The following is a 24,321-nucleotide window of genomic DNA, read 5'->3' as shown; positions in this document are numbered from 1 at the left end:
TTGTGCCACATTTTAATGGGTGCTCAGCTCTATAAAATATGTTTTTAGACAATCTCTGCACATTCTAATAATCTTGATCTCGGGCCTCTTCAGCCCTTCTGTGTCCCCCGTCCTTCCGGCTGATAGAACACCTCCTCCACTTCCATTGTCTAAAATTACCTGCAGCATATTCACAAAACCGTATCTCCCGGAAGCACGCTGCTCTGTGCCACATGTCAAAGCCGGTATCGGGGCTTCGCTTTTGGGGATGACAACGCACTCAAAATAAACTACCAAAACTGTCCAACTCCTCCAAACAGACAACATTTTACACCGGCACAAAATGGAGGGTACGCCGAGGTCAAAACATACACTTTTCTGCCAAAACTATAGATAGTGTCATATAGTGGTCGTATATCAAACCCCAGGCCAGTACTGTCAGCTCTTAAAGACAGTAACACAATGTCAAACACTGGCATATTCTACTCTACATAAATAGTTCTACGTTGCAAAGTTTTTGTTCAAGATAAAATTCAGAAGAGGTTGCATCAGGAAGGGCATCTGATGTAAGCATAAACAAACAAAAAAAAAAAAGCATAAGTCTTGTAGCGCTTTACCATACCATAGTCGTACAATTCCATGTTGCCAATCTGCTCCGACCACCATCACCCACACACACACACACGCACACACACCACCAACCAAGGAGGGTGAAGTGTCTTACCTAAATACACTGCGACACTTTCTGCCACCGTTGTCCCACTGTGGCACCTGGAATTCCCAGCGCTCTCCCAATCAAGTCCTAACCAACTGAGGCAACTAGCCAAAGTGAAACCGATTTTATCTCGTCACAACTTTGAAATTTTAATCCTTATTTTTATTACTTCTTGCTTAGATTATTCACTTTACACTGGACTCAGTAAAACCTCACTCTCCCGCCTTCAACGAGTGCAGAACGCAGCCGCTCGCCTATTAACTGGATCATGTAAATTTGACCACGTAATCCCCATACTTCCTAAAAACACACTTTTTTTCTTTGGCTTTTAACACAGTTTGAGCCTTGACTTTTTACCTCTATTTATATTGTATTCTATTTTACCTGTACCCGTCATTGTTTTTGTTATCTGTTTGTGTACAACACTTTGGTCGACTGTGTTGTTTTGAAAGTGCTCTAATTCAACAATTATTTATATTGGGCCTTATAATCCAGTGCACGTTATAGTCCGAAAAATACTGTATATCGACTTATCATTCAACGCATGGAGTTGTTTTTGAGACTCAATATTTACCGTGTCCCTAGTGTGATTCTTTGCAGATTTTGTAAATTCTCCCTGTCTTCTGCTCTGGGAAACACACAAACTCAGAAAAAGAACAAAAACTGAAAAAATTGGGCAATCTGGGAGTCGAACTTGGAACCTTTTTGCTGTGGCCACCGTGCCGCCCAAGGACTGAAGGATGGGTCAAGTGCAGAGGCCTACAACAAACACGTACAGCAGATTCCCAGATTAGGGATGAGATGATTTCAAATTGCATTTAAAGGTCCTGTATTATGTACAGTGTTGGGGAGTAACAGATTACATGTACAAATTATTACAAATTATGAGTAACTGTATTTGGTTACAGTTACTGTTTCAGTGAGTGGTAATTGGATTACAGTTACTTTGTTGCAATAAATGGATTACATGGTGGTATTTTCCTGTTTTCACATTTTGGGCTTTAAAAAAAAAAAAAAAAAAAAAAAAAAAAAAACCAGTACTAAAACCAGAACTAAATCAGGACTAAACCAGGTCTAAAACCAGGACTAAAACCAGGTCTAAACCAGGTCTAAACCAGGTCTAAAACCAGGTCTAAAACCAGCACTAAAACCAGGACTAAACCAGGACTAAACCAGGACTAAACCAGGACTAAAACAGGACTAAAACAGGACTAAAAGCAGGTCTAAACTAGATCTAAACTAGACCTAAACCAGGTCTAAAACCAGGTCTAAAACCAGGACTAAATCAGGACAAAATCAGGACTAAAACAGGATTAAACCAGGACTAAAAGCAGGTCTAAACCAGGTCTAAAACCAGGTCTAAAACCAGGACTAAACCAGGACTAAACCAGGACTAAACCAGGACTAAACCAGGTCTAAACCAGGACTAAACTAGGACTAAACCAGGATTTAACAGGACCATGCTGGGCGGACGTGTCTCCTCCTCTTCTATCAATAATATTTTTAATACAGTTAAGTAAAGTCTCGGCTTTTTATTTTCTTTTAGCAAACAAAACATCTTATGTTACGATTTCCTCGTCTTTGCTTCTCTACAGCAAATCAAGTAATCCAAAGTATTCAGATTACATTACTCACCTTAAGTAACTTAGTGGTTTATGTTACAAACTACATTTTGGAGTATGTAATCTGTAATCTGTAGGGGAATACATTTTAAAAGTCACCTTTCCAACACTGATTATGCACTAGGACTGCTGCTAAATATGATTCTTCTGTATGGGAATAAATACTCACACATATAAACCGCAAGTTGAAACTCTTGAATATGCGTTGTAGAATTTCCCGGCTCTAGCTTGTCGAACTGGGTGGGCAGACTGAGGTTTTAGGTGGGCATGTGTAGGGCTGTATGTGTATTTGTGTGAGGTAGTACACTAGATTGGCTGACCCAGGATTTTCCCCCTTGTCTTTAACTAGAGCCGCCCCTATTGTAAATTCGACTCCTTTCGCTGCATATGGCCGTGCTCCCTCTCTCCTCATTGTGGTTGTATTGTCCTGATCCACAGCATATGCCCGCTCCTCCCGTGCCCGCTCCTCTCCTGCCCTTCCCTTTGAACGCTGGAGTTTTCCGACATCTTTACGACGCGCTCACTTGGTCACGTCTTTAAGTGTCTGTGTCATCCTCCGCTCCGCTCAACCATCACTCGTCCCAAACGCGCTCGTAAATCCTGCTCAGAAATACAGCCGTGTCGCAGCCAGCCTCATAATGCTCCGTAAATCTGCACCAGGACGTCCACACTCTTTGTTTGGGTCTGTGAAGGGAGAATGCAAAAGGCTACATCTGCATTAGTTAAGGAAAGGTGCAGCATGTGTCTATAGCGGTTTAAAAAGACACTCACCTCTTTCAAAACATGTTCTTGGTTTGTTATCAGACTAGTGATGGGACATTCATGAACGAGTCATAGAAATAATAGGGATTTCCTCAAAACAAGATGAGATACAAGAATGGGTCCACAAGAACGAGACAAGACGAGATTTTAACATCATTCCTAATATATACATTTCACGATTCAATTTCCGATTTTGGCCACATAATTTTACATTTATTTGATTTCATAGTTTTGTTTCCATTCTAGCACTGTTTTTTGGAACCAACATGTAACCCTGTTTTGGTCTAATCCAAATGTAATGTCGAAAAAGATATTTTTTCTCTTGTGTGCACGATCTTTTGGCAATTTTGTCTTGCAAGATCTTGTGGCATGAGATCTTGTACCACCCCTAATAAATAAACAGTAAAACATTCAGTTTTTTTTTTAATGGCTTTTTGAACTGAATGGATTGAAAAGATTCAGATCCTCTAATGAAACCAAAAGTCCCATCACCACTTGGCAAGGAAACTCAAAGCCAAGTTGTTGTATTTATGAAAAAAATAAAAATAAGACCTTATAGGACATGTGTATTCAAGATCTATGCTCTGATGAAGGCCCAGTAAGGCCAAAACCTCTTGACTTAAAACAAAAAAATCATTCATAATTTAATAAAGACTTATCCATGCAATACTCAATGGTGATCTATATCTGAAGAAGTAGTAGAAGACCACACAGTAACAGTAATTACCATATTTGTCGGACTATAAATCGCTCTACAGTATAAGTCGCACCAGCCAAAAAATGCATAATGAAGAAGAAAAAAACACATACAAGTCACACTGGTCTATAAGTCACACTTTTTGGAGGAAATTTATTTTATACAATCAAAGACCAAGAACCGACATTTCATCTTGTTATAGTTAGTTCTAGTAATAACAATAGAAGAGAGAACAACAGACTGTTAACGTCACATATGAACAGTTCTTCAGATAAATATAACATAAACAACAGAACAGAACAAGTTTAACAAACTCTCCATCTCACTCCAAATCACTAAATCCACTGAATTCTTCATCCTCAGTGTCACTTCTGAGCAACTCGGCCTCGACCTCCGGAGGTAAACAGAGCGCCGCTTCCTCTTCTGTGTCGCTGTTGTCAGACTCAGCATCAGTTCCAGTTAGAATTATTCGGGTCTTTCTGAATCCCGACAGGATGGTTTCATGGTGCATCCTCCTGGTGTCACAAGTTTCTCTCTCACTCCAAACTTTCTTTCTGCTACTTGATTATCGTTTTCAGCTGCAGATTTCACGACTTGCAGTTTGTAATCTGCAAAATCTGATTTTGTTTTTGGGGGCATTTGTGTTCAGTCTTCTCAGTCGTCTTTATAAGTTTGTTTAAATGTAAAATTTTCAGTGATACAGAAGTAATGGTGTGATCAACTGACATGATACAGACAGACTACAAACAGGCTCTTTCTGCAGGAGACATGTGCAGTAGAGTGAAGTGACAGTGGTACAGGAGGAACAGGAGCAGCAGATACTCACACACAAGACTAGAGCCTCTCACTGCTGTCATTGTAAACATGTTAATATATAAGTTGTACCGGTATAAGTCGCAGGAAACACCCAAACCATGAAAAAAAAGTGTGACTTATAGTCCGAAAAATACGGTATTCAAAAAAAATAATATAAAAATCACTGTAGGTAAGTATTTTTCCTTAGTAAACAAATTGCACACAATATAAATAAAATAGAAAAAAAAGTATTGATCAGTTGCATGAAACATTACATCATATTTATGCATAATATTTATTGCCATTGTTCAGGAGTGTGGACAGATGGGCAGGTTAAATGGTCAAAGAGAGAAAGAGGTGAGGAGAGGAGAGAGAAGAGATACAGTGAAAAGGAGAGAGATATGAGACAAAGAGAGACAAAGGGGAAAGGAAGGCAGAGGAGAGGAAGAGAGAGCAGAGACAGAGAGATAGAGGAGAGAGAGGAGGAGTGAGGACTTCATAGAGCGCTCAGTTGTAAATCGTTGTGACGTTGCGCGTTGAGATAAGTGCCTTGTCCCGGCCTCAGTGTGTTATAATGAGACAGACAGATTTAGAGCCAAAGGGAGAACTGCACCTGAAGGACACACACACTGATCACTGCAGGACACAGGACTGCTGCTGCTGCTGCTGGTTAAACACCACCAATACACTACGCAGAATATAGTGGACAGAATGAGCTTAGACTGGATGGGTAAATTCAAGCACTCTCGCCTCACTGCAGCAAGGTCCCAGCTTTTCCTTGAGGATTTTGTGCTTCTACTGTGTCTGGCTTTTCTCTGATTTTCCCCATTAGGCCTGTCATGATTGTTCAGGGTTCCCAAAGTCATGGAAATTGAAAATGTCAAATAGTCATGGAATTTTAATATCTCTTTCATGCAACTACAGCATTCTAAGTTATCATTGGGCTATTCTGATTATTTCTGCGCCTTCTGTTTAAAAGACAGTAAATGCACTGACAGGATTTTGAATGTTCAAAGCTATAAACCATAAGGTGACAACATTTCATATTTAGCCCTAAAAGTCTGATCTATTCTACACATGTGGGTGCCATAAAGTCATGGAACATTCACTTTAGCTCATCAAAAAGTCATGTGTCAGTGGAAAAGAGTGGGAACGCTGATTATTACTATATCGACTTATCATTCAACGTATGGAATTGTTTCTGGGACTCAATATTTACCGCATCCCTCGTTTGATTCTTTGTGGATTTTGTAAATATCCTCTATCATCTGATTTGAGAAACATGCAAACTCAGAAAAAGATCAAAAACAGAAAGAACTGGGCAACCTGGGAGTCGAACTTGGAACCTTGGACTGAATTTTAAGATGTATTAAAGGTTCTGTATTAAACAAAATGGACTCTTGTGAGTTTTAAGCCATGTTATAATGTTGTTATCTCATCAAAAACAGACCTACATTTTGTTTCATTCACACATGTTTGAGTAATTCTTTAGTATTAGTCTGTCTACATCTCCAAACCTCAGAATGCTCCGTTCCACCTTGTTGTGTTATCTTTGACTGAGCTAATTCTTGTAGCTAGTTCTTGTATTCTATTCTGCGCCACTGAACAATTTAACATTTAAACAAACTTATAAAGACAACTGAGAAGACTGAACACAAATGCCCCCAAAACTAAATTATAGTTTGCAATTACAAGCTGCAAGTCATGAAATATTCAGCCAAAAACAGTAATCGAGCAGCCGAAAGATTTTTGAAGTTTGAAGTTTGGAGTGAGAGAGAAACAGTCACTGGATGGATGGACAAAGTCTGGACTTCAGTGACACCGAAACCATCCTGTCGAGATTCAGAAAGACCTGAATAATTCTAACTGGAACTGATGCTGAGTCTGACGACAGCGACACAGAAGAGGAAGCGGTGCTCCGTTTATCTCTGGAGGTCATGGTGACACCGAGGATGAAGAATTGAATGGATTTAGTGATTTGGATTGAGATGGAGCGTTTGTTAAACTTGTTCTGTTCTGTTGTTTATGCTATAGTTATCTGAAGAACTGTTCATATGTGACATTAACAATCAGTTGTTCTCTCTTCTATTGTTTTTTACTAGAACTTGACTTTACACAGGAAATGTCGGTTCCTGGTCTCTTATTTTATAAATACATTTCCCCCAAAAAGTTTGACTTATAGTCTGGTGTGACTTTTTCTTATTTTTTTCTCATTTTTTGGCTGGTGCGACTTATACTCCGGAGGAACTTCTAGTCTGAAAAACTGAAAACATGCTCTGAGGTGGTTTCACATGGAGGCAAAATGTCATAGAAGAACTCCTTGGTGCTGACTTCTTACTCAGAGCAGTAGGACAACAGCGCCATCTGCAGTCCCACTTCCTCAAAAGTGTATCCCAGGTGTAAGACAGTTGGTATACCCCATCATCCCAATTTATGGTCATGTAAAGGAGCCGAGTAGTGACAGTCTTATCCTCTGAGCCCCCGTGTTCCAGTCCCTGCGCTCATGTTAAGTCCTGTCTGTTACATGTGTTGTATGTTATTATGTGTGTGATGTGATGACGTCATGTGACACTGTGATAAATGCCTCACTCGGGGCTTAATGTTATCTGTTAGATTAATGTGGAACACTGTCTGCTGTCTCTCCATTTCTCTTCTGCGCTCCCTCTCTCTCTCTCTCTCTCTCCTTCCTTAACTCACCTCTCTTTCTCACTCACTCTTTTTCTCCTCTTTTCCTCCCTCTTTATTAGCGTCTCTATCTCGTCCTATTCACACATGTCTTTTATATTCCTCTCTGGTGCTTTGCTTCTTTCAGGCTGGTGTTCATAGACACAGACTTCAGGACTCTGAGGCTGAGGGCAGATGACTCTTCAGGACGGGAGCATGTCCTCACTGTTCACCTAAAGACAAAGGTACGACGCTGTCAATCAACACCACACTATATATCTTTACATAAAATCTACACTATAGCTATGATTATACGAGACCACACTATATCTATGTCATTATACAAGATCACACTATATATCAATATACAACACTGCACTATATCTCTGTCATTATACAAAACCAATTTATATATCATTATACAAAAGCACACTATATATAATTATACAAGACCACACGATATCTGTGTCATTATACAAGACCACAATATATATCATTATATAAGACCACGCTATATCATTATACAGGAGCACACTACTGTATATATTATTATGCAGTACAACATAATGTATGTGTCATTATACAAGACCGCACTATATCTATATCCTTATATAACACCACCATATATATCATTATACAAGACCTATGCTATAGCTATATGATTATACAAGACCACACTATATGTCATACAAAACCAATTTATATATCATTATACAAGACCACACTATATATAATTATACAAGACCACACAATATCTGGGTCATTATACAAGACCACAATATATATCATTATATAAGACCACGCTATATCATTATACAGGAGCACACTACTGTATATATTATTATGCAATACAACATAATATATATGTCATTATACAAGACCACACTGTATCTATATCCTTATATTAAACCACACTATATATCATTACAGAAGACCACACTATATATCAATATACAAGACCACAATATATATCATTATACAAGACCTACGCTCTAGCTATATGATTATATAAGACCACAGTATATCCATATCATTATACAGGGGCACACTACTGTATATATTATTATGCAATACAACGTAATATATATATCAATATACAAGACCGCAGTATATCATTATATAAAACCACACTATATATCATCATACAAGACCACAGTATATCATTATATAAAACCACACTATATATCATCATACAAGACTACACTATATCTATTTCATTATATAAAACCAGACTATACTGTATTTTTATCATTATAGAAGACCACACACCAACACAAAGGAGAGTTTAACATGCGTTCACTTATAGCTACATTTACATATGTAACTTGTATATACATGTTATTTTAAACATACATGAAAGAGTTTCTAGCACTCTCGTCTCATAGCAAGATTTATCTCTGTCATTAATACACAAAACTCCATCCAAAATACAGGGATAATTTAAAAATAAGGAGACAGGCACAATGATTTAATAAAGTAAATGTGTCGCCATACATTTTATTTGTCAAATAATAACCATTGCGTAAAGTAGATGTGCTTTGGCCTTTTGTCTCAGCTGGAAATCCAAAATGATTTCTCTGTATTTTTTGTAAAGTTCGTAAAGCTGAAATTTTCCAGGCAAAGAGTTGTCATGTCCAATAATGTTATAAATTGTAAAACAGAGAAAACCATGTGCAATTCATTATATTATTGTTTATGGGCATTGCCTGCTCAAGTTGAACATTTAGTTTAATCATATGACATCTTAGAATCATCACTGAAACAGTTAAGTAAATTATATTTTAAAGGTTTTTTGGGGACATTTATATTTTTACTTCCTGGTTGGCCACGGGCTAGTTCCAAATAGTTCACTGACATTGAGGGTGCGCAAACATATTGAAATATCGATATATTGTATTATTTAATGTGATGATACAGTATTGATATCGTGAACAGCTGTACAAAATTATTTTGTTACAGGGCAACAGTTTTGTTGCTTGTTCAGACGAAAGAAAAACGTTTATGTGACAAATTTAACATATTCACTGTTTTGATGATTAAAATGTTTGTGTTTCATATGAACTTTGCACAAGAAGTGGTTTAACAAACACTTTTAGTATCACAACCATGATTTAACCTTTATTTTTTATTGAACTGTATTGAATCAATTTGAAATATATCTCATCGAATCAGAAGCTCACTGTATAGAGATATATATCGTATATATATGTATCGAGGTATGTATCGTATCGGCAATTTCTGAAGGATACCCAGCCCTAACGGACATGCACATTCGGTTTAGCTAGGAGCTCCGTGGCCAGTTTGACGATTTTGGAAGAAGCCAGGGTAATGAGGTAAATTAATAACTGTTACCTAGCAACAATAATGTCAAACAAACGGGCCAAAACATGCCTAAATTACACAATAGTTAATTAGACTAATAAAAATACAGCACAAACTGCCACTTAACTGATGTAAACTATGATAAATATTAACCACAGGTGCGACCCCACCAAACCAAATCAGAATTCGAAATGAAAATATGCATTTTAAGGGCACCATGTAATAGAGCTAATGCTTTTCTCACTTATCTGAATGAAATCTGCATCCAATTTGAAACTCATAATTGAACTTCAAACCGTCACAAATATCTCTCTCTTTTTGTAGCGATCTCGTGTAAAAGTGCTGCTTCTTGACCTGGATTCAGATCCAAGCAGGACTCACGCTGTTTAAGTCGTGTGGAGTTTAATCTGCAGATAACGCGTCACCCATTTACATTTCTGTTCTCCGTGTCATCTGGGGCAAATCATGATCAGGGGAAGAGAGGAGGACAGGAGGAGGAGAGAGAGAGAGCGAGAGATGGCAAAGGGGAGTGCAGAGGAAAGAGAGGAAGATGGAGGAGATAGAGAAGAGAGGAGATTCTGCAGAGATAAGGCTTATTCAACTCAAGAGGCTCGTATGCACAGTACAACTTTATAGATATTAATAAAAGATCTACCAATTATTCTCAAACATGACATGAACTAAGCTTGTAATTATGCTTGAGTGGTTAGCACTCATGCTTCATAACAAAAAGGTTCTCGGTTCGACTCTCAGTCCTTTCTGTGTGGAGTTTGCATGTTCTCTCTGTGTCTGGGAAGGTTTCCTCCAGCCACTCCGCTTTCACACATCAGCCCAAACGTAAACGACAATACATCAAATCCTCCAGATAAGGTTGTCCTGACCAAGACCAGCGCAAGATCTGGAGATGGTCCCACTGCTCCTGACAGGTTTAACCCAGAGACACTGAAGGTCATATGCAGAGGACACTTTTCTCTACAGGGACAGTTACATGTACTTTAACCATTAACCTTTAACCATATCTATCTGTCCATGTAGATACTGTAGATGCTCCACACAGTAGATGGACATATTTTAGTGGACAAGGGTGAAAATATTGAACATCTAAATGAAAATCAAATTTTGGAAGGACAATTTTGAGATTTGTTTTTTGGGCAAGCTCTAGTAGAACCTTTTAAAAGTTAGTTAGTTCTACCGATAAGCAAAACTCCAACTCTCTATCACCTGTGGTCCCTTGAGAGCGTCCTTCTGCCCTCCTCTCCTCTCTCCTCTCTCCCCTCTCCTCTGGGTGTCTGGAGCTCCGCTGTGGGTACAGGGGGAGATGGTGCTGATCTAAGCCCAGCTGACAGCCCCCTCGGTCGGGGAGGGGGCTCTGGGTGGGACCCCTGAGTGTGCCCACCTGCCCACCTGGCCCTGCGCACCTCTGGCACCACAAAAATAGCTCAGAAGTGTCCACGATCCAGCTGCTTCCCCGAGCTCGGCGCCAGGTTTGCCCCAGAGAGGAGGCACTGGCACGGGCACAGGAGGAGCGGGCACAGGGGGGGCCTGAAGGTGATCCAGGAAGTACAACAACAAAAGTTGAACTGTCACACAGAAAGTCAGAGTTTGGTGAAACATGGGTTTAATAGAGTTTGAAAGTGTTTTTTTTCTCTCAACAGCACCCCGCAGAGGCTCCAGAGTGCGCTGCAGACGTGCCTGTGCCTCTGGTTTTCCACTGGACTCCACAGGTAAACAACACAATTAACTATGAAACATTTATTCAGTGATTCTCAGTGGGCTCTGTTCAAGCTTACGTCACAAAATTGGAAAACGTTTGGAAACATGTGGATGACGACTTCCTTTGGGCTCTGTTGGGCGATATTAACTGACAAAATCTGGGAAAACTGAGGAAAATGGCCTGTTTTTCTTCATCTAGATGTTATTGTATTCTTTCTTTTTTCCTTTTGTAAACTGCCTATTAATTTGTGTATTATAATTTGGTTAGCTTCATTAAAAAACAACAACAACAACAAAAACTGGTAGAACCAGCTGTCTGTAAATGACATGGAAGATGCGATTAGAGTCTCGTCCCCCGTGGAAAGCTTTGGCAGGTTGTGAAAACGCTGCTGCTGAATCCACGGTTTTATCACATGCCCAGTGTCGGGAACTCCACCGGAAGTCATCACCCACATGTTTTCCAGTTTGTCTTCCTGTAAATGTCGATAGAGCCTATAGGGATGGAGCAAGATCTCATGCCACAAGCTCTTGCAAGATAAAATTGCACGTGGATAATGATTTCAGAAGATTGAAGCCCCAGTGTGTAACTTTTTAGCCATAAAATAGAATTTTTTTCCATTTTGGTTGTATTTACTGCACTGAAAAACAGAGATATATTGGTTGCTTGATATATGAGGTCAGTATTTGTACTTTTTAGCAGCGTATCAGGTATCAGCTTTACATCTCCAGCACAGGCCGATATTTAGTATTGGCCGACCTGCTGCCTAAAAAGTATACAAAAAAATGTATTTTAACACTTCAGTGCAAAGACATACTGTACCAGTTCAAAGTTTGGACACATCCTCTCTCTTTTTCCCCTTTTATTTTTACAACTTTCTACATTTTGTACACGTGCAGAATATATGAAGTAAAATGTATGGAATTATGTAGCAACGGAAAAAAGTGTAATAATAACTCTATATGTTTTTTTTGTTTTTTTTTTTTTTTTTTTTTAACATATATATATATATATACAGTATTTTGTGTACTGCGCACGATGTAACTTTTTGGCTGGGGGTCTGTCACCTTCTCGTTTCTATGGAGATGTCATTGCTTTGCTTTGAATGTCCCGTAGTATGGCATTAAACAGCTCTACTTTACATTTATTCAATTACTACCACCAATTAACCACCAATAATTCAATTATTGGTGGTTTTATAACTCAATAACACTTAGAAATACTTAGAAACAGACATTCTGACTGTGAACGAGGTCATCTCTCCATAGATCTGACCTATAGCTTGGTCTGGTTTGGTCTCCATGATGATAGGAACGTTAAATGCCATACTGTGAAATATTTCAGATAAAGCTATTACATCCCCATAGAGAAAAATAGGTGGAGGATGGTAGTTAAAAAAGTTACACATATTTCCATATATCTTACTTGATATATTTGATGTGAAAGAAAGAAATAACATTGCATGAGCAGGTGTGTCCAAATGCTTAAAACATGACTGCACAGCTGTCTTAACGGTGTGGGGTATTAAGGGCTTTTGGATTTCAAGAAAATAATGACTCTATTTCTGTTTTGTAAAATGCTTGTCACGTTGGTCAAATTAAAAACATGAATAATGACAAAAAAATCACTCTTTTTCCCTCTATTTGAAAATGTCTTAATAAAAAATGGAGTTCAGTATTAATTTCCTGAAAATAATAAATCAACTTTTAATCCTGGCCAGTTAGAGTAACACACCTTCACACACCTTCACTGCTAAATGCTGTTAATCCCCTGCCCATGCATACAGTTCACAGTAAAGTTTGTTCCTGTGTCACTGCGTGCTCTCATTCTGTTTAAAATCTGCTGATCCTGTAGGCACAGCTGCAAGATTAATATCACAATTGAATTGAAATTGCAATTTAAATGGACTCAATTAGAAATCACAAAAGATGACATTTTTAAGTACCATAATTTCCTCCACAAATCTGTAGTTTAGATTAGACTTATTCAAACCTTATCTGTTACCTGTTCCATAAGTTGTAGGGAGTATTATCTGTTACATATGGGTTGAATTGTTGTACATTTGTAGGGAGTATTATCTGTTACATAAGGGTGAGTAGTTGTACAGTTGTAGGGAGTATTATCTGTCCCTCTATAGCAGGGGTGTCAAACTCATTTTGGTCTGGGGGCTGTATCCAACTGACTTTGATCCCAAAGGGGCCGGATCAGAATTCATGTCATTTAAACCCCAAAAATAACTATAAGTTCAAACGTTTGTGCAGAGAAACACAAATCTATTACAGAAATCTTTTTTAATTGATGAACTCTTTCTTTTACAAAATATTATAATATTATGAACAACCTGAAACTTTAAGAAAAATAAATTTCAACACAATGTTTTAACATGAACTTGTTTAAAATTAACTTGTATAAATAGGAATAAGTCAATTTTTCTTGGAAAATCCTGCACTCAGCTCCACTTTTCTCATTTTGGACATTTTTCTGATGAGGGTGTCATGGTCAACAGTCAAAACGATCGTCCTTTAAGAGTCTTCATTTGTGCTGCTCTGGTGGGAGGGGCCACGCACAGAGACGCTGGAGACGCTGCTCTGCTAAGCACCGCAGAAAATTTACAATATTTTAATAAAAAATAGTATTGTGGGCTGCTGTATCAATATATCACCAAGAGTATTTTTTGGTATATTTTACTAAATTATTTTGTTACAGTTTGCTACAGTGTTGTTTTTTTGTTTTTTTTTGGAAGAAAACTCTTTTATGCAACACATTTGACATTTTCACTGTTTTGATGAGCAAAATGGGCATATTTCTTATGAACTTTGCTCAAGTGTTTTAACAAACACATTTAGGCTACATTCAGGCTGCAGGGTTTAATGCTTAAAGATTTTTTTTTGTGAAATCTGATTTTTTTTTGTGAGGTTCTTCCATTTCCAATGAAATGCGACTTGTATGTAATCTCCAGTGTGAACTTTAAATGCCCCAAAAATGTCCCACATGCACATTGGAGGACACGATGACGTCACACAGCGAGCATGCTCAGGGTCTATGGAAGTCTCCTAAACATGGACGCAGCATTGAGCACCTGGAGACTTTAAAGCTGCTGTCAGAAGTCGCTTAAACACTGAGCTCGTCTCCCAAAATATGGTCCAGTTTTTGCTAAAATGGACAGATTACACGTCCACAGGCGCTTCGTTTGTTTGAGTCTTTATCTTCCTTGTGTTTGTTTCGCAGGCTTTTTATTTTTCGTTGACATTGGAGCCAGGACCGTCTGTAGCCGCTCTCGAACATTTCTTTGTTAATCATTTCAAAAACTGCCCGGTTCCTATAAGACCCCAGTTTGTCCTGAATACAGCGATCCCCCCAAATATGAATAAACTCACTAACCTCACTTTCCCTCCACCGACGAGACTCCAAGCCGGACGTGTAGGTGGATGAATGTGACCTGGAGTCACATGTTAAAAGATGAGATATGTATCGGTTTTAGGAGCACATATCCAAGTGCCCTGGGTCACATTTGAATGGATGTGTTGTCATTAAAAGATCAGATACAGGAGCATAGGAGCCAAAAAATCTGATTTGGGTCACTTCAGGCTGCAGTCTGAATAAAGGCTTAGTATCACAGCCATGATTTAGCCTATATTTTTATTGAAACATATTGAATCAATTTGAAATATATCGTATCAAACTGAAATGCTCACTGTATCGTGGTATGTATCGTATCGGCAGCTTCTTAAAGATACCCAGCCCTAGCTTTGACTACATAGTTTTACTCCAGGCGCCTTTCTATCCTGAAACCTTCCACTCCACTGCCCTCTGTCGGCTGTTTTCACATCTTCACGATTCTCCCCTCTCCTTTAATTCCTTCAGTTGTCCCCATAATGATTTTCTTCTTTAAAATTGGACCCGCGTATGAGTGGCATTCATGCCGTTTGAAACCCCTCGCCTGCCTCTGCTTTGTGTCATTATTACCGTGTTGTTTTTGACTGTCCCCTCCTCCCCTCCTCTCCTCCATCGCTCCATCTCTACCTGGATCCTGTAATTGGTTTAAAACACTTTGAAGCGGCGGCCATTTTGTTTGTTTGTGTTGTCATCTCTGTTTCATCTCCGCCACGCCGCGTCTTTAAAGGATCATTATTCACTCATAAACAACAACATCTGCGGCCATCAAAACAGCCATAAATGAGACTTGGGATAACCCGTTTGTTGACAGATTTCATGCTTCTTTTTAAGGTTGAGTCGAGAAGTGGGCAATACGGTAACTCAAAATACGATTGTGATGTGACCCTGGGCCAGTCTGCATATGGCTCATTTTTAGGGTTTAATGTTGCTGCATCTCATTTTTACTGTCTTAAAAATGTGAAATGGTTTGCCGGAGTCCAAAGTTGTTCCTTGTTTATTTTATGCATTCAGAGCATCTTAATTATTAACTACGATGAGTTTATTAGCACAACTTTCAGAGACCAGAGCGGAGCTACATTCGACTTTGTTTCTTATTTAAAGACAAAAATGTGTTGTTTTTCTTATTTTAAGTGTAGCAAGATATACATTCATATTTTAAGTACAAAAAGTCTTGTTCCATTGGCAGATCATTTTACTTGTCAAGTGAAATTTACTCAAGTTATGATAAAACTTTCTTAATTCAAGTCATCTTAACATTTTAACTTGCATTTCCTGATTCCCGGAAAATAAAACGCTTTAGAATTAGATGCAGAAATTGCACAGTGGACTTATTTTGATCTGAGTTTCTTCTGCATTATATCTGTACTGGAACAAGACACATTTTGCTCAAATATATGTTAACAATCTGAGATAAAATTTGGTTGAAAAAGACATTGTGCTCGTGTCTGCTATATAGTTATAATCTATCAATGGATCTTTATGTTCTGAAATTCATCTAAAACACATCAAGTAAGTTAACAAGTGCGCCGACTTCCGCGTTAGAAAACTCTGGTGTCCAGTGGAAGTTGAGGTCGCCGTAAACATCATGGCAACAAAGCGCCGCATGCTGTGGGCTCCTCGTGTGAATAGTTGCACATCACACTAGAGCAGAGCATTTTTAACATTTGTACCAAAAAGACTACACAACACTTTGGCAGTGGCACATCCTATATTTATCACTGATTAAGAAAAAAAACAAACAAACAAACTGGAGAATGAAGAGTACAACTGACAGTGAACACAGTGATAGATTTGCAATATACCATATTTTTCGGACTATAAGGCGCACCGGAGTATAAGTTGCATTAAGCGAAACAAACGAACAACACTTGAGACTGATATCTAAGTGAATACTTTGGTGAATGTGGATTATGAATGTGAATGAGGGTGGATCATTTAAGTTAGTTTTTTATTTACTATGAGGAGAACTCAAATATACATTGAGTAATAATGTGTTTAATGCAGGTTTGTGCACATTTGTTTATGTTTTACAGAAATGAAATTTAAGACCACATGGCTAAAAAAACGGCTTGCTCCTTGTGCGCTGATGCGGTCAGTTTCTGTCAGACTAACTCTGTGAGGCTCCAGACTGTGGCTTCGTAGTTTCCCAAAGTCGTACTAAAGCATTTTGACAGAGATTTGAGCACCATGTACCACATAAAATCAGGTCAGTAAGCACAACCAGAATTTATACATAAGGCACACTGTCGATTTTTGAGAAAATGTAAGGATTTTCAGTGCGCCTTAAAGTCTGAAAAAAACCCCAAAACAAAAGAGTAGTGTCTTGTAAATGTATTAAAGATGACTCAAACATGCAGGAATCACTCCAAGTACAACTTTGAGAGGGTAAACAATTAGGAAACAACTATAACATGGTTAAAAGCTCTGAAAAGTCAGTTTTGTAGAATAGGTCTGCTTTAAATTAAACAAACTGAACAATGAAATAGATGGCAGAAGTGTAGGCGGTGTGTGTGTATGTGTGCGAATGTGTGCATGCGTGCGTGCGTTCACCCCTCAGTCGTCCAAGCACGGCCACAGCAAAACATAACATCAAAAAGATTTATCCAGTTGCCGGAATAGAATTTTCTTGCTCTTCTATTTTCTTCTCTACTTTTATTTGTACAAGGACAGTGCAAAACAATACGCTGACAAAGACAAAGCCACAGGAAAGACACGGGTGCTGGTTGGGGTGTGAATCCTCATATATGACTGAAATAGGGCTGCAAGATTTGGAAATATCTAATTGCGATTATTTATTTATTTATTTTTATTCATTCATTTAAACAAGCTTTGCAATTAGATTCAAAGTTCATATTTTAAACATGCCCAGAAGAACTGACTGAAATCTGAACTGACAACTGTGGAGGAAAAGAGATTTGATTATGATTAAAGGACCCATATTACACAATTTTTTTTACTGTTTTACTATGTTATCATTTTGTTTCCTCATCAAAACATACCAGGAGTTGTGTTTTGTTTCAGTCACATATGTTTAGTTCTGCGTAGTTCTTCTCTCAAATAGAAAACTTTTTGAACTCCACACACCTTTACTAGAATTATTTGAATGATCTCACCCCTGGAATTGTTCATCTTTACTGAATTAAAGATAAAATAAGATTTTCACTTGTAAACTACATGACATCAAAAGGTGGAACAGAGCATTTTGAGCTTTGGAAATATAAAAGATAAACTGTATTTTTCGGACCATATGTCACGTATATGCGTCACACTACTATAAATTGCATTTTTTGGGGAAAAATGTATTTTATAAAATCAGAGACCAGAAACCGACATTTCCTGTTGAAAGTGAAGTTCTAGTAAAGAGAACAACAGACTGTTAACGTCACATATGAACAGTTCTTCCAATAACTATAACATAAACAACAGAACAGAACAAGTTTACCAAACTCTCCATCTCACTCCAAATCACTAAATCCATTCAATTCTTCATCCTTGATGTCACTTCTGAACAACTCCACCAACTCTGCTTTTTTGTTTTCTTCTTTGGTGTTAGAGTATCTTCCGCTTTTCCCTAGTCCCTCACACGTAAGTAAGTACTAAGTAGTAAGTAGTAAGTAAATATATAAGTCACACCTGAGTATAAGTCGCAGGACCACCCAAACCATGAAAAAAGTGTGACTTATAGTCCAAAAAATACAGGGGTAATACAGGGATAATAAAGGGTAATTTAAACATGTGAGAATTAAATAAAACAACTCCAGGTCTGTTTTTGAAGAGGAAACAACATTATAACATAAATCTCACAAGAGTCAGTTTTGTGTAGTATAGGACCTGTGTCTAGATTACTTGTAATTGACCACAGATAAGTTGAACAGGGTCACACCATCCAAATATTATTCTAAACTTGCACCCACACACCAACTCCCCCAAGCCTCACGCACTGTGTCACAGCTCCTGAGATCTACCGTATCAAAAAGTTTGTGAAAGAAAATCTCTTGTTGAGCCGCACAGCTGTAAACAAGAACGTGAACAGGCCCTCTGTCTGTATGTATACCAAACTTCCTCTGAGCCGAGTCCTCTTTGTGAGGGAGGGAAAGAGGAGGAGAGAGGCAGAGACAGAGGGGGGGCTCTACACCAAAGTCTGTCTTCAAAATGACAGGATTTTTGGTGATTGCAACCACACATTGTACTGTAGCCTCGTGCAAGGGAGAAAAAGGGGAGAGGAGGAGAGAAAAGGGGAGACAGGGAGAGAAAGGGATCCAACATCTTTGAGAAAATGAGCCATCCTGGTTTGTCAAAGTAAAGGTGAAAACAGTAGTGTTGCTTCAATACCATTTTCTGATGCTTTGCCTTAGTACCAATACCAGTCACATACAGCATAGTGTCAAGAAGTAGAAGAAATAGAAATAAGTAAAATAATATACAAGTAATAATAAGTAAAATAAATGTACTAAAAGGCTATCTGGATCTGAAGAAAATCCAGAAAATTTTAAGTAAAGAAAATTTTACTTTCTACTCAGTCACTTTGTACCACAGAGCGTGGACAAAAACAACAGTGAGGCCTGTGAAGAGATGCTCGGAGCACATGCATCATTCTGCAGAGGAAACAAAGTCTGAGTTGTTGTTGTTGTTGGCTACACTCTCTGTAGTTATTTTACCGTGTTGAGCGTCCACACCAAAGGTTAAATGGTTATTATCAGTGTGTTTTAAGTGTTTACAGAGCCTTCACAGTCTGTGTTGGACCTGCTCTGGGCGTTAGCGGCAGCATTAGAACAGTTTCCATTCCTCGTTTTAAAGTGGTCCAGATAATGTCATGAGCTCTAGACCTGTGACGATAACACATTCTGAAGCACGATATATGTTTATAGGGACATAATGCGATAAACGACTAAACTAAAACAAGTGTATGCCTCTGACACATTTACAATAAAGCTGGATTATTCCAGTAAAGCATTTTAAATTGCATTTTCTATGTAGTCTCATTAAAAAGCCTGAGCTGCAACTAAATAGCAGAATTAATCAATAATTTGTCACTTATTCAACCCTCTGCAGCTTAAATCTTACCTCATTACCACAAAAAAATAAAAACAAAAACAAAAAAGCACACATCTCCAGATTATTGCAAAGAAATTGTACACGTGACAAATATGAAGCCTCAGAATCTGTAGTTCCAGCTTTCATTTATTGAATAACACATTGATATAGTGATTATGGTGACAGGCTATGAGGCTCACAGCAGAGTGAACAGATGTGCTGTAGAGCATATACAGTACTTGATGTAACAACAGTGAACAGTGATGTGAACATGTGGACATGAAGCATGTGGCCATGTGAGGATCAGGTGGAAAACCAAACATGTATTCAATATTAATATAGTAATAATTTATCATTCACTCATGATTTCACTCATCATCATGTCAAAAAGGCACACTTTATTATAAATACATAGCACCAAAAATACTATGTCCATGTTTACTTTTTTTTTTTGTCAATCATGAATGATCATAAAATTGCAAACTTTTTTCTTAAAATATTTTAAAAAGTGTATATCATGAAATCCCTAGGAGAGAGTGAGAGAAAGAGGTGGAGAAAGGAAGAGAGCGTGAGAGAAGGGGATGACAAAGGAGGGAGGAACGAGCTAGAGGGAGGGAGAGGGGGGGAGAGGGGGACAGAGGAAGTGTAGTTTCCAGAAGGTTCCTGTCTGCTCTGGTTTGAGTCCTGACTGACACAGAGGAAAGAGCTGAGGATAGAGACGCACTGTACTCTGTGTGTGTGTGTGCGCCTCTAGTTTATTTATGTCTGTGTGTGTGTTATAAGTGTGTGTGTGTGTGTGTGTGTGTGTGTGGGCAGAGGCAGTTCCAACATGGCAGCCGCACAGAGGAGCCGTATGGAGCCTGTCGTCCTGCTGTGCGTCTGATGGATCGTTCCCCAGCACAAACATGAAGTCTCTCTCTGAGTGTGTGAGCGTGTATTTAACACAATGTGGAGACTCCAGTTTGTACACACAGGTCCTCATAAGTCTGTCCCAGGGCAGCTGTGGCTATAATAGTTTATCACCACAGAGTGTGACATGAATGAAGTGTAACAATAGATATGTCAATATAAATGGACAGAGCTAACGTGCTAGTCGTCGTGTATCAAATGGAAGTTCACATGTGGCTCTTCTGGCTCCTTCTGTCTATGGCATTTTGCTCTTAAAATGTTTGTCTTAACCTGCTCTACATGATCCTGTTTTTTTTTTTTTTTTCCCCCACTATTTTCTCCATAAGAAAATCTTATTCATAATACAGAGCCTGGTTTCAAATTTGTTCCTGTAACCTTTAACATCGCAAGCTTCATTTGAGTGGAGCTGAATGCTGTAGGTGACATTAATGGATCTATAATAAAAACTGAATAAGCCCCTCCCCCTCTGTCCCAGCTCGGGACCGACTAGTGGCCACTCCAGGTACTGCAGCTCCCGGAGCTTGGGCCCAGAGAGAATTCTCCCATAGAAGCTTTTCGTAAAGGTTGAATTTTGTAGGATTCTTTTCTATTTTCACAACATAACTTTTTTAAATGTTTAAATCCTCAAAGCTCCTAAAAGTTCAAACTCAGCCTCGCCCCGCTCTGAGCCCGTGCTCGCTCCACTCCAGCAGCTCTCGCTCTGGTTGGTGGGAGGAGCTCGCCCCTGTTGAAGTAAATGCAGAAGAGAAAAATATTTTTGGGCTCATGCCAATGAGTACAGGCCACTGAAAACAATACGACGCCATCTTGGATTCATCTTCCAGATTTTATTATAGTTCTATGGTGATGTCACACTCGCTTAGTCACTTTTTTATACAGTCTAGGATTGTAACTTAATTGATTTGAGTGTCTGAAAAAGCACTTAAAGTGTCCATATTGGGCTATTTTCTGATCTGTGTTCTAATGTTTCCTCATCAGAAACACACCTGGAGTTGTGTTTTGTTGTGAGCGAGGTCATGTGGTAATACAGTGCTCCACTGTATTTTTAAACTCCACACACCTTCACTAGAATCATTTGGATTAGTTCACCCCTGAAATCTCCAATCTCTCCTGAAATAAAGGCAAAAACTCGCAGTTAACTTGAAAACTACGGCTTCATGACATCACAAGGTGGAACAGAGCATTTTGAGCTTTGGAGATGTAGACAGGTGAATAATAAAGACTTCTAAAAACTAAACCATCAACCTGGTTTAAAGTTCAGATACGGGTTAAATATGTTACAGTTAGAGTTAAGGTTAGGATCAGTGTACAGGAAAGGGATGGAATAGGCCTGAACAATTTGGAAAAATAATTATCACTGTGATTTTTTGACAAACGTGTGTAGCGACCAAAACTTGCCTTGTGCAAGGTCCGCTATGGCTGCAGCGTGTGTGATGTCTCAGACGCGTGTCTTCCATAAAAAGAGTCTAAATACTGTGTTCCTTAATTTATTGGTGTACCTTATAGCCATCCAACAATACACAGATTCAGCACTCAATTGATCACGACGACGATGACGGTCAAAAGACTGTATACCTTCACAGTGCAACACCTGCGTGCACATTTTCCTCCCCTTTTATAGGGCAGGTACTTGCATAAATTACAAATAGCGCCTCACAGTGGCAGGAGGTACAGACATGTAATAAGGCTCCAACAATGTGTTTGTGATTAGATTTGTGGTTTATGTTTTAATAACGGGATTCTGTTCAAAGTTCAGTTTTAAACACATCCAGAACAACTGACCAAGACTCACTTCAGAACATGTTTGCACAGATCAGAACTACAGGGTTAGCAGCTTTTATGCACAGTAAGACAGGGGAATTTGTTATTTGGAGAGGAAATGATTGAACGTACAAAATGACAGTCTTGAAAGTGATTTGCTAATTGTGATTTTGATTCAGTTCCGATTAAACTTGCAGCTCTAAGCGTAAGTCAATGTAATATCCCCAAGAGGCACGGAATCCTAACATGTGTGTGAGTGTGAGTGAGTGAGTGAAGAGAGAAAGAGCGAGGAGGAGGAGGTGGGGAGAGGGGAGTGAAGGATAGGGGAGTGTGCTGTCTGTCTGTCTGTCTGACGTGTCCATTTGAATGAGTAATTATTGCTTGTTCTGTGTCGAGGCCAAGACGTGCCACTCTCTCCGGCTCCCTCTTTCTCTCTCGCGTCCTCTTTCTCTCTCGCTCTCTCTGCCTCACTTTCTTCTCTCTCTTTCCTTTTTCTCTGTCTCTCCTCTCTCTGTTTTTCTCTCTCTCCTCTGCAGTTTGGTTTGTGTGGGGAGAGGTGGCTCCCTTTTGTGATTTCAAAACAAAACACAAGAAAAACATGTATTCTGTCAGGATTTTTGCCAAACTGTGTTCCAGATTATCCTGAGGTCATTTTCTAGTGTCTTCTTAAACACTTTTAATGCAGCTGTGCTTTGATTTAGACTCCACACTTTTAAATATTCAAGAAATTTGATTATATAATTTACGATAGAATGCTCCAAATTTGTAGCCAGGCTGGTGCCACCTTGTGCCTCCGCTCAATTTAATTTCTCTCCAGTGGCTAGGTCAGGAATCAGAATACACTAGACGGTTCGCAAAAACCTCGGAAGTGCAAGTTCGGGCACCAGCCAATCAGCGAAGAGACATATATTCTGTGTTGTCAACGATTCTCGAGATCAAGGATTTAAAGCCAGAATAAAGAGAATGTTTGGTGAATTTCATCAAGGGGAAAGACGTTATTGTCCTTCTTCCTACGGGATTTGGGAAAAGCTTAATATACCAGTTAACCCCGTTAGCGGTTAGTGTTGGGAAGGTTACTTTTAAAATGTATTCCCCTACAGATTACAGATACATACACCAAAATGTAGTTTGTAACATAATCCATTAGGTTACTTAAGGTGAGTAACGTAATCTGAATACTTTGGATTACTTGATATTGTCATGCTTTTTAAAACTACATGAATGTAACAACCACATCCTTAAAATTCTTGTTTGTTCTCTTCAAATTGTCTGTTGAGCCCAAGTCTCCATGAACAGACTTTTGTTTACTGTAGACAAGCAAAGACAAAGATAGTCCAATGAGATTCATTTGGTCTTCCGATACTTTGTTATTAGGTTCATTTTGCAGACCTAGACTTTTGTTTCTTACCTGACAGTTTCGACTGCTCACTAGCGCTCTTCCTCAGAGTGGTCAGGTGATGTTGCTGTGACGTGTCTGGTCAGCTGATTTAAACAAGTTTTGTCGCTGTCTTTCTACCGGTGGAGGCAGCACGACAACTCCATCTTCCGACTTCCTCAGGACAGTATCCCAGGTGTGTGAGAGTAAAGAAGCCCCCTCGTCCCGGTTCATCGTCCTGTGGGCACGTTTCTGTATTTCGATTGCTTCTTTAATCCAGCGGCGATGTTTGTTTTCCTCTGTCCCAATTATGTTTGCTCCGTCCCAGTCCAGAATGTGGTTCTCTCTTTTACAGTGGTCAGAAATGGCCGATTTGAGTTGTTCCTGTTCTGCTTTGTGTTTTGTTGCTCATGTGCACGCCTTCGCTGTTTTCTTCTCGCATTCTGTTCTATGTTCCTTTTTTCGTGTACTGAATGCCCTCTCTGTTTCCCCGATGTATGTTTTATTGCAGGACATGCAGGGTATTTTGTATGAGACATTACATTTATGCTCCGGTTCTATTTGGTCTTTTGGGTGGAC

General features: G+C 38.9%; 1 protein-coding gene across 1 annotated transcript in view; it reads left to right on the top strand.

Annotated features, from left to right (window-relative positions):
- fancl (FA complementation group L) overlaps window positions 1-24,321 on the top strand; it is a 78,438-nt gene that overhangs the window by 31,176 nt on the left and 22,941 nt on the right. Inside the window, exons 6-7 of the mRNA XM_020918513.2 lie at window positions 7,383-7,479; window positions 11,212-11,280. Coding sequence (XP_020774172.1) covers window positions 7,383-7,479; window positions 11,212-11,280 — 166 coding nt within the window. The remainder of the gene's footprint in view (window positions 1-7,382; window positions 7,480-11,211; window positions 11,281-24,321) is intronic.

This window comes from Boleophthalmus pectinirostris, unplaced genomic scaffold (assembly GCF_026225935.1).
Source record: "Boleophthalmus pectinirostris isolate CB_2022bp ecotype Guang Dong unplaced genomic scaffold, ASM2622593v1 HiC_scaffold_5, whole genome shotgun sequence".
Taxonomy (NCBI): Eukaryota; Metazoa; Chordata; class Actinopteri; order Gobiiformes; family Gobiidae; genus Boleophthalmus; species Boleophthalmus pectinirostris.
This window is presented reverse-complemented; position numbering and strand designations above follow the sequence as displayed.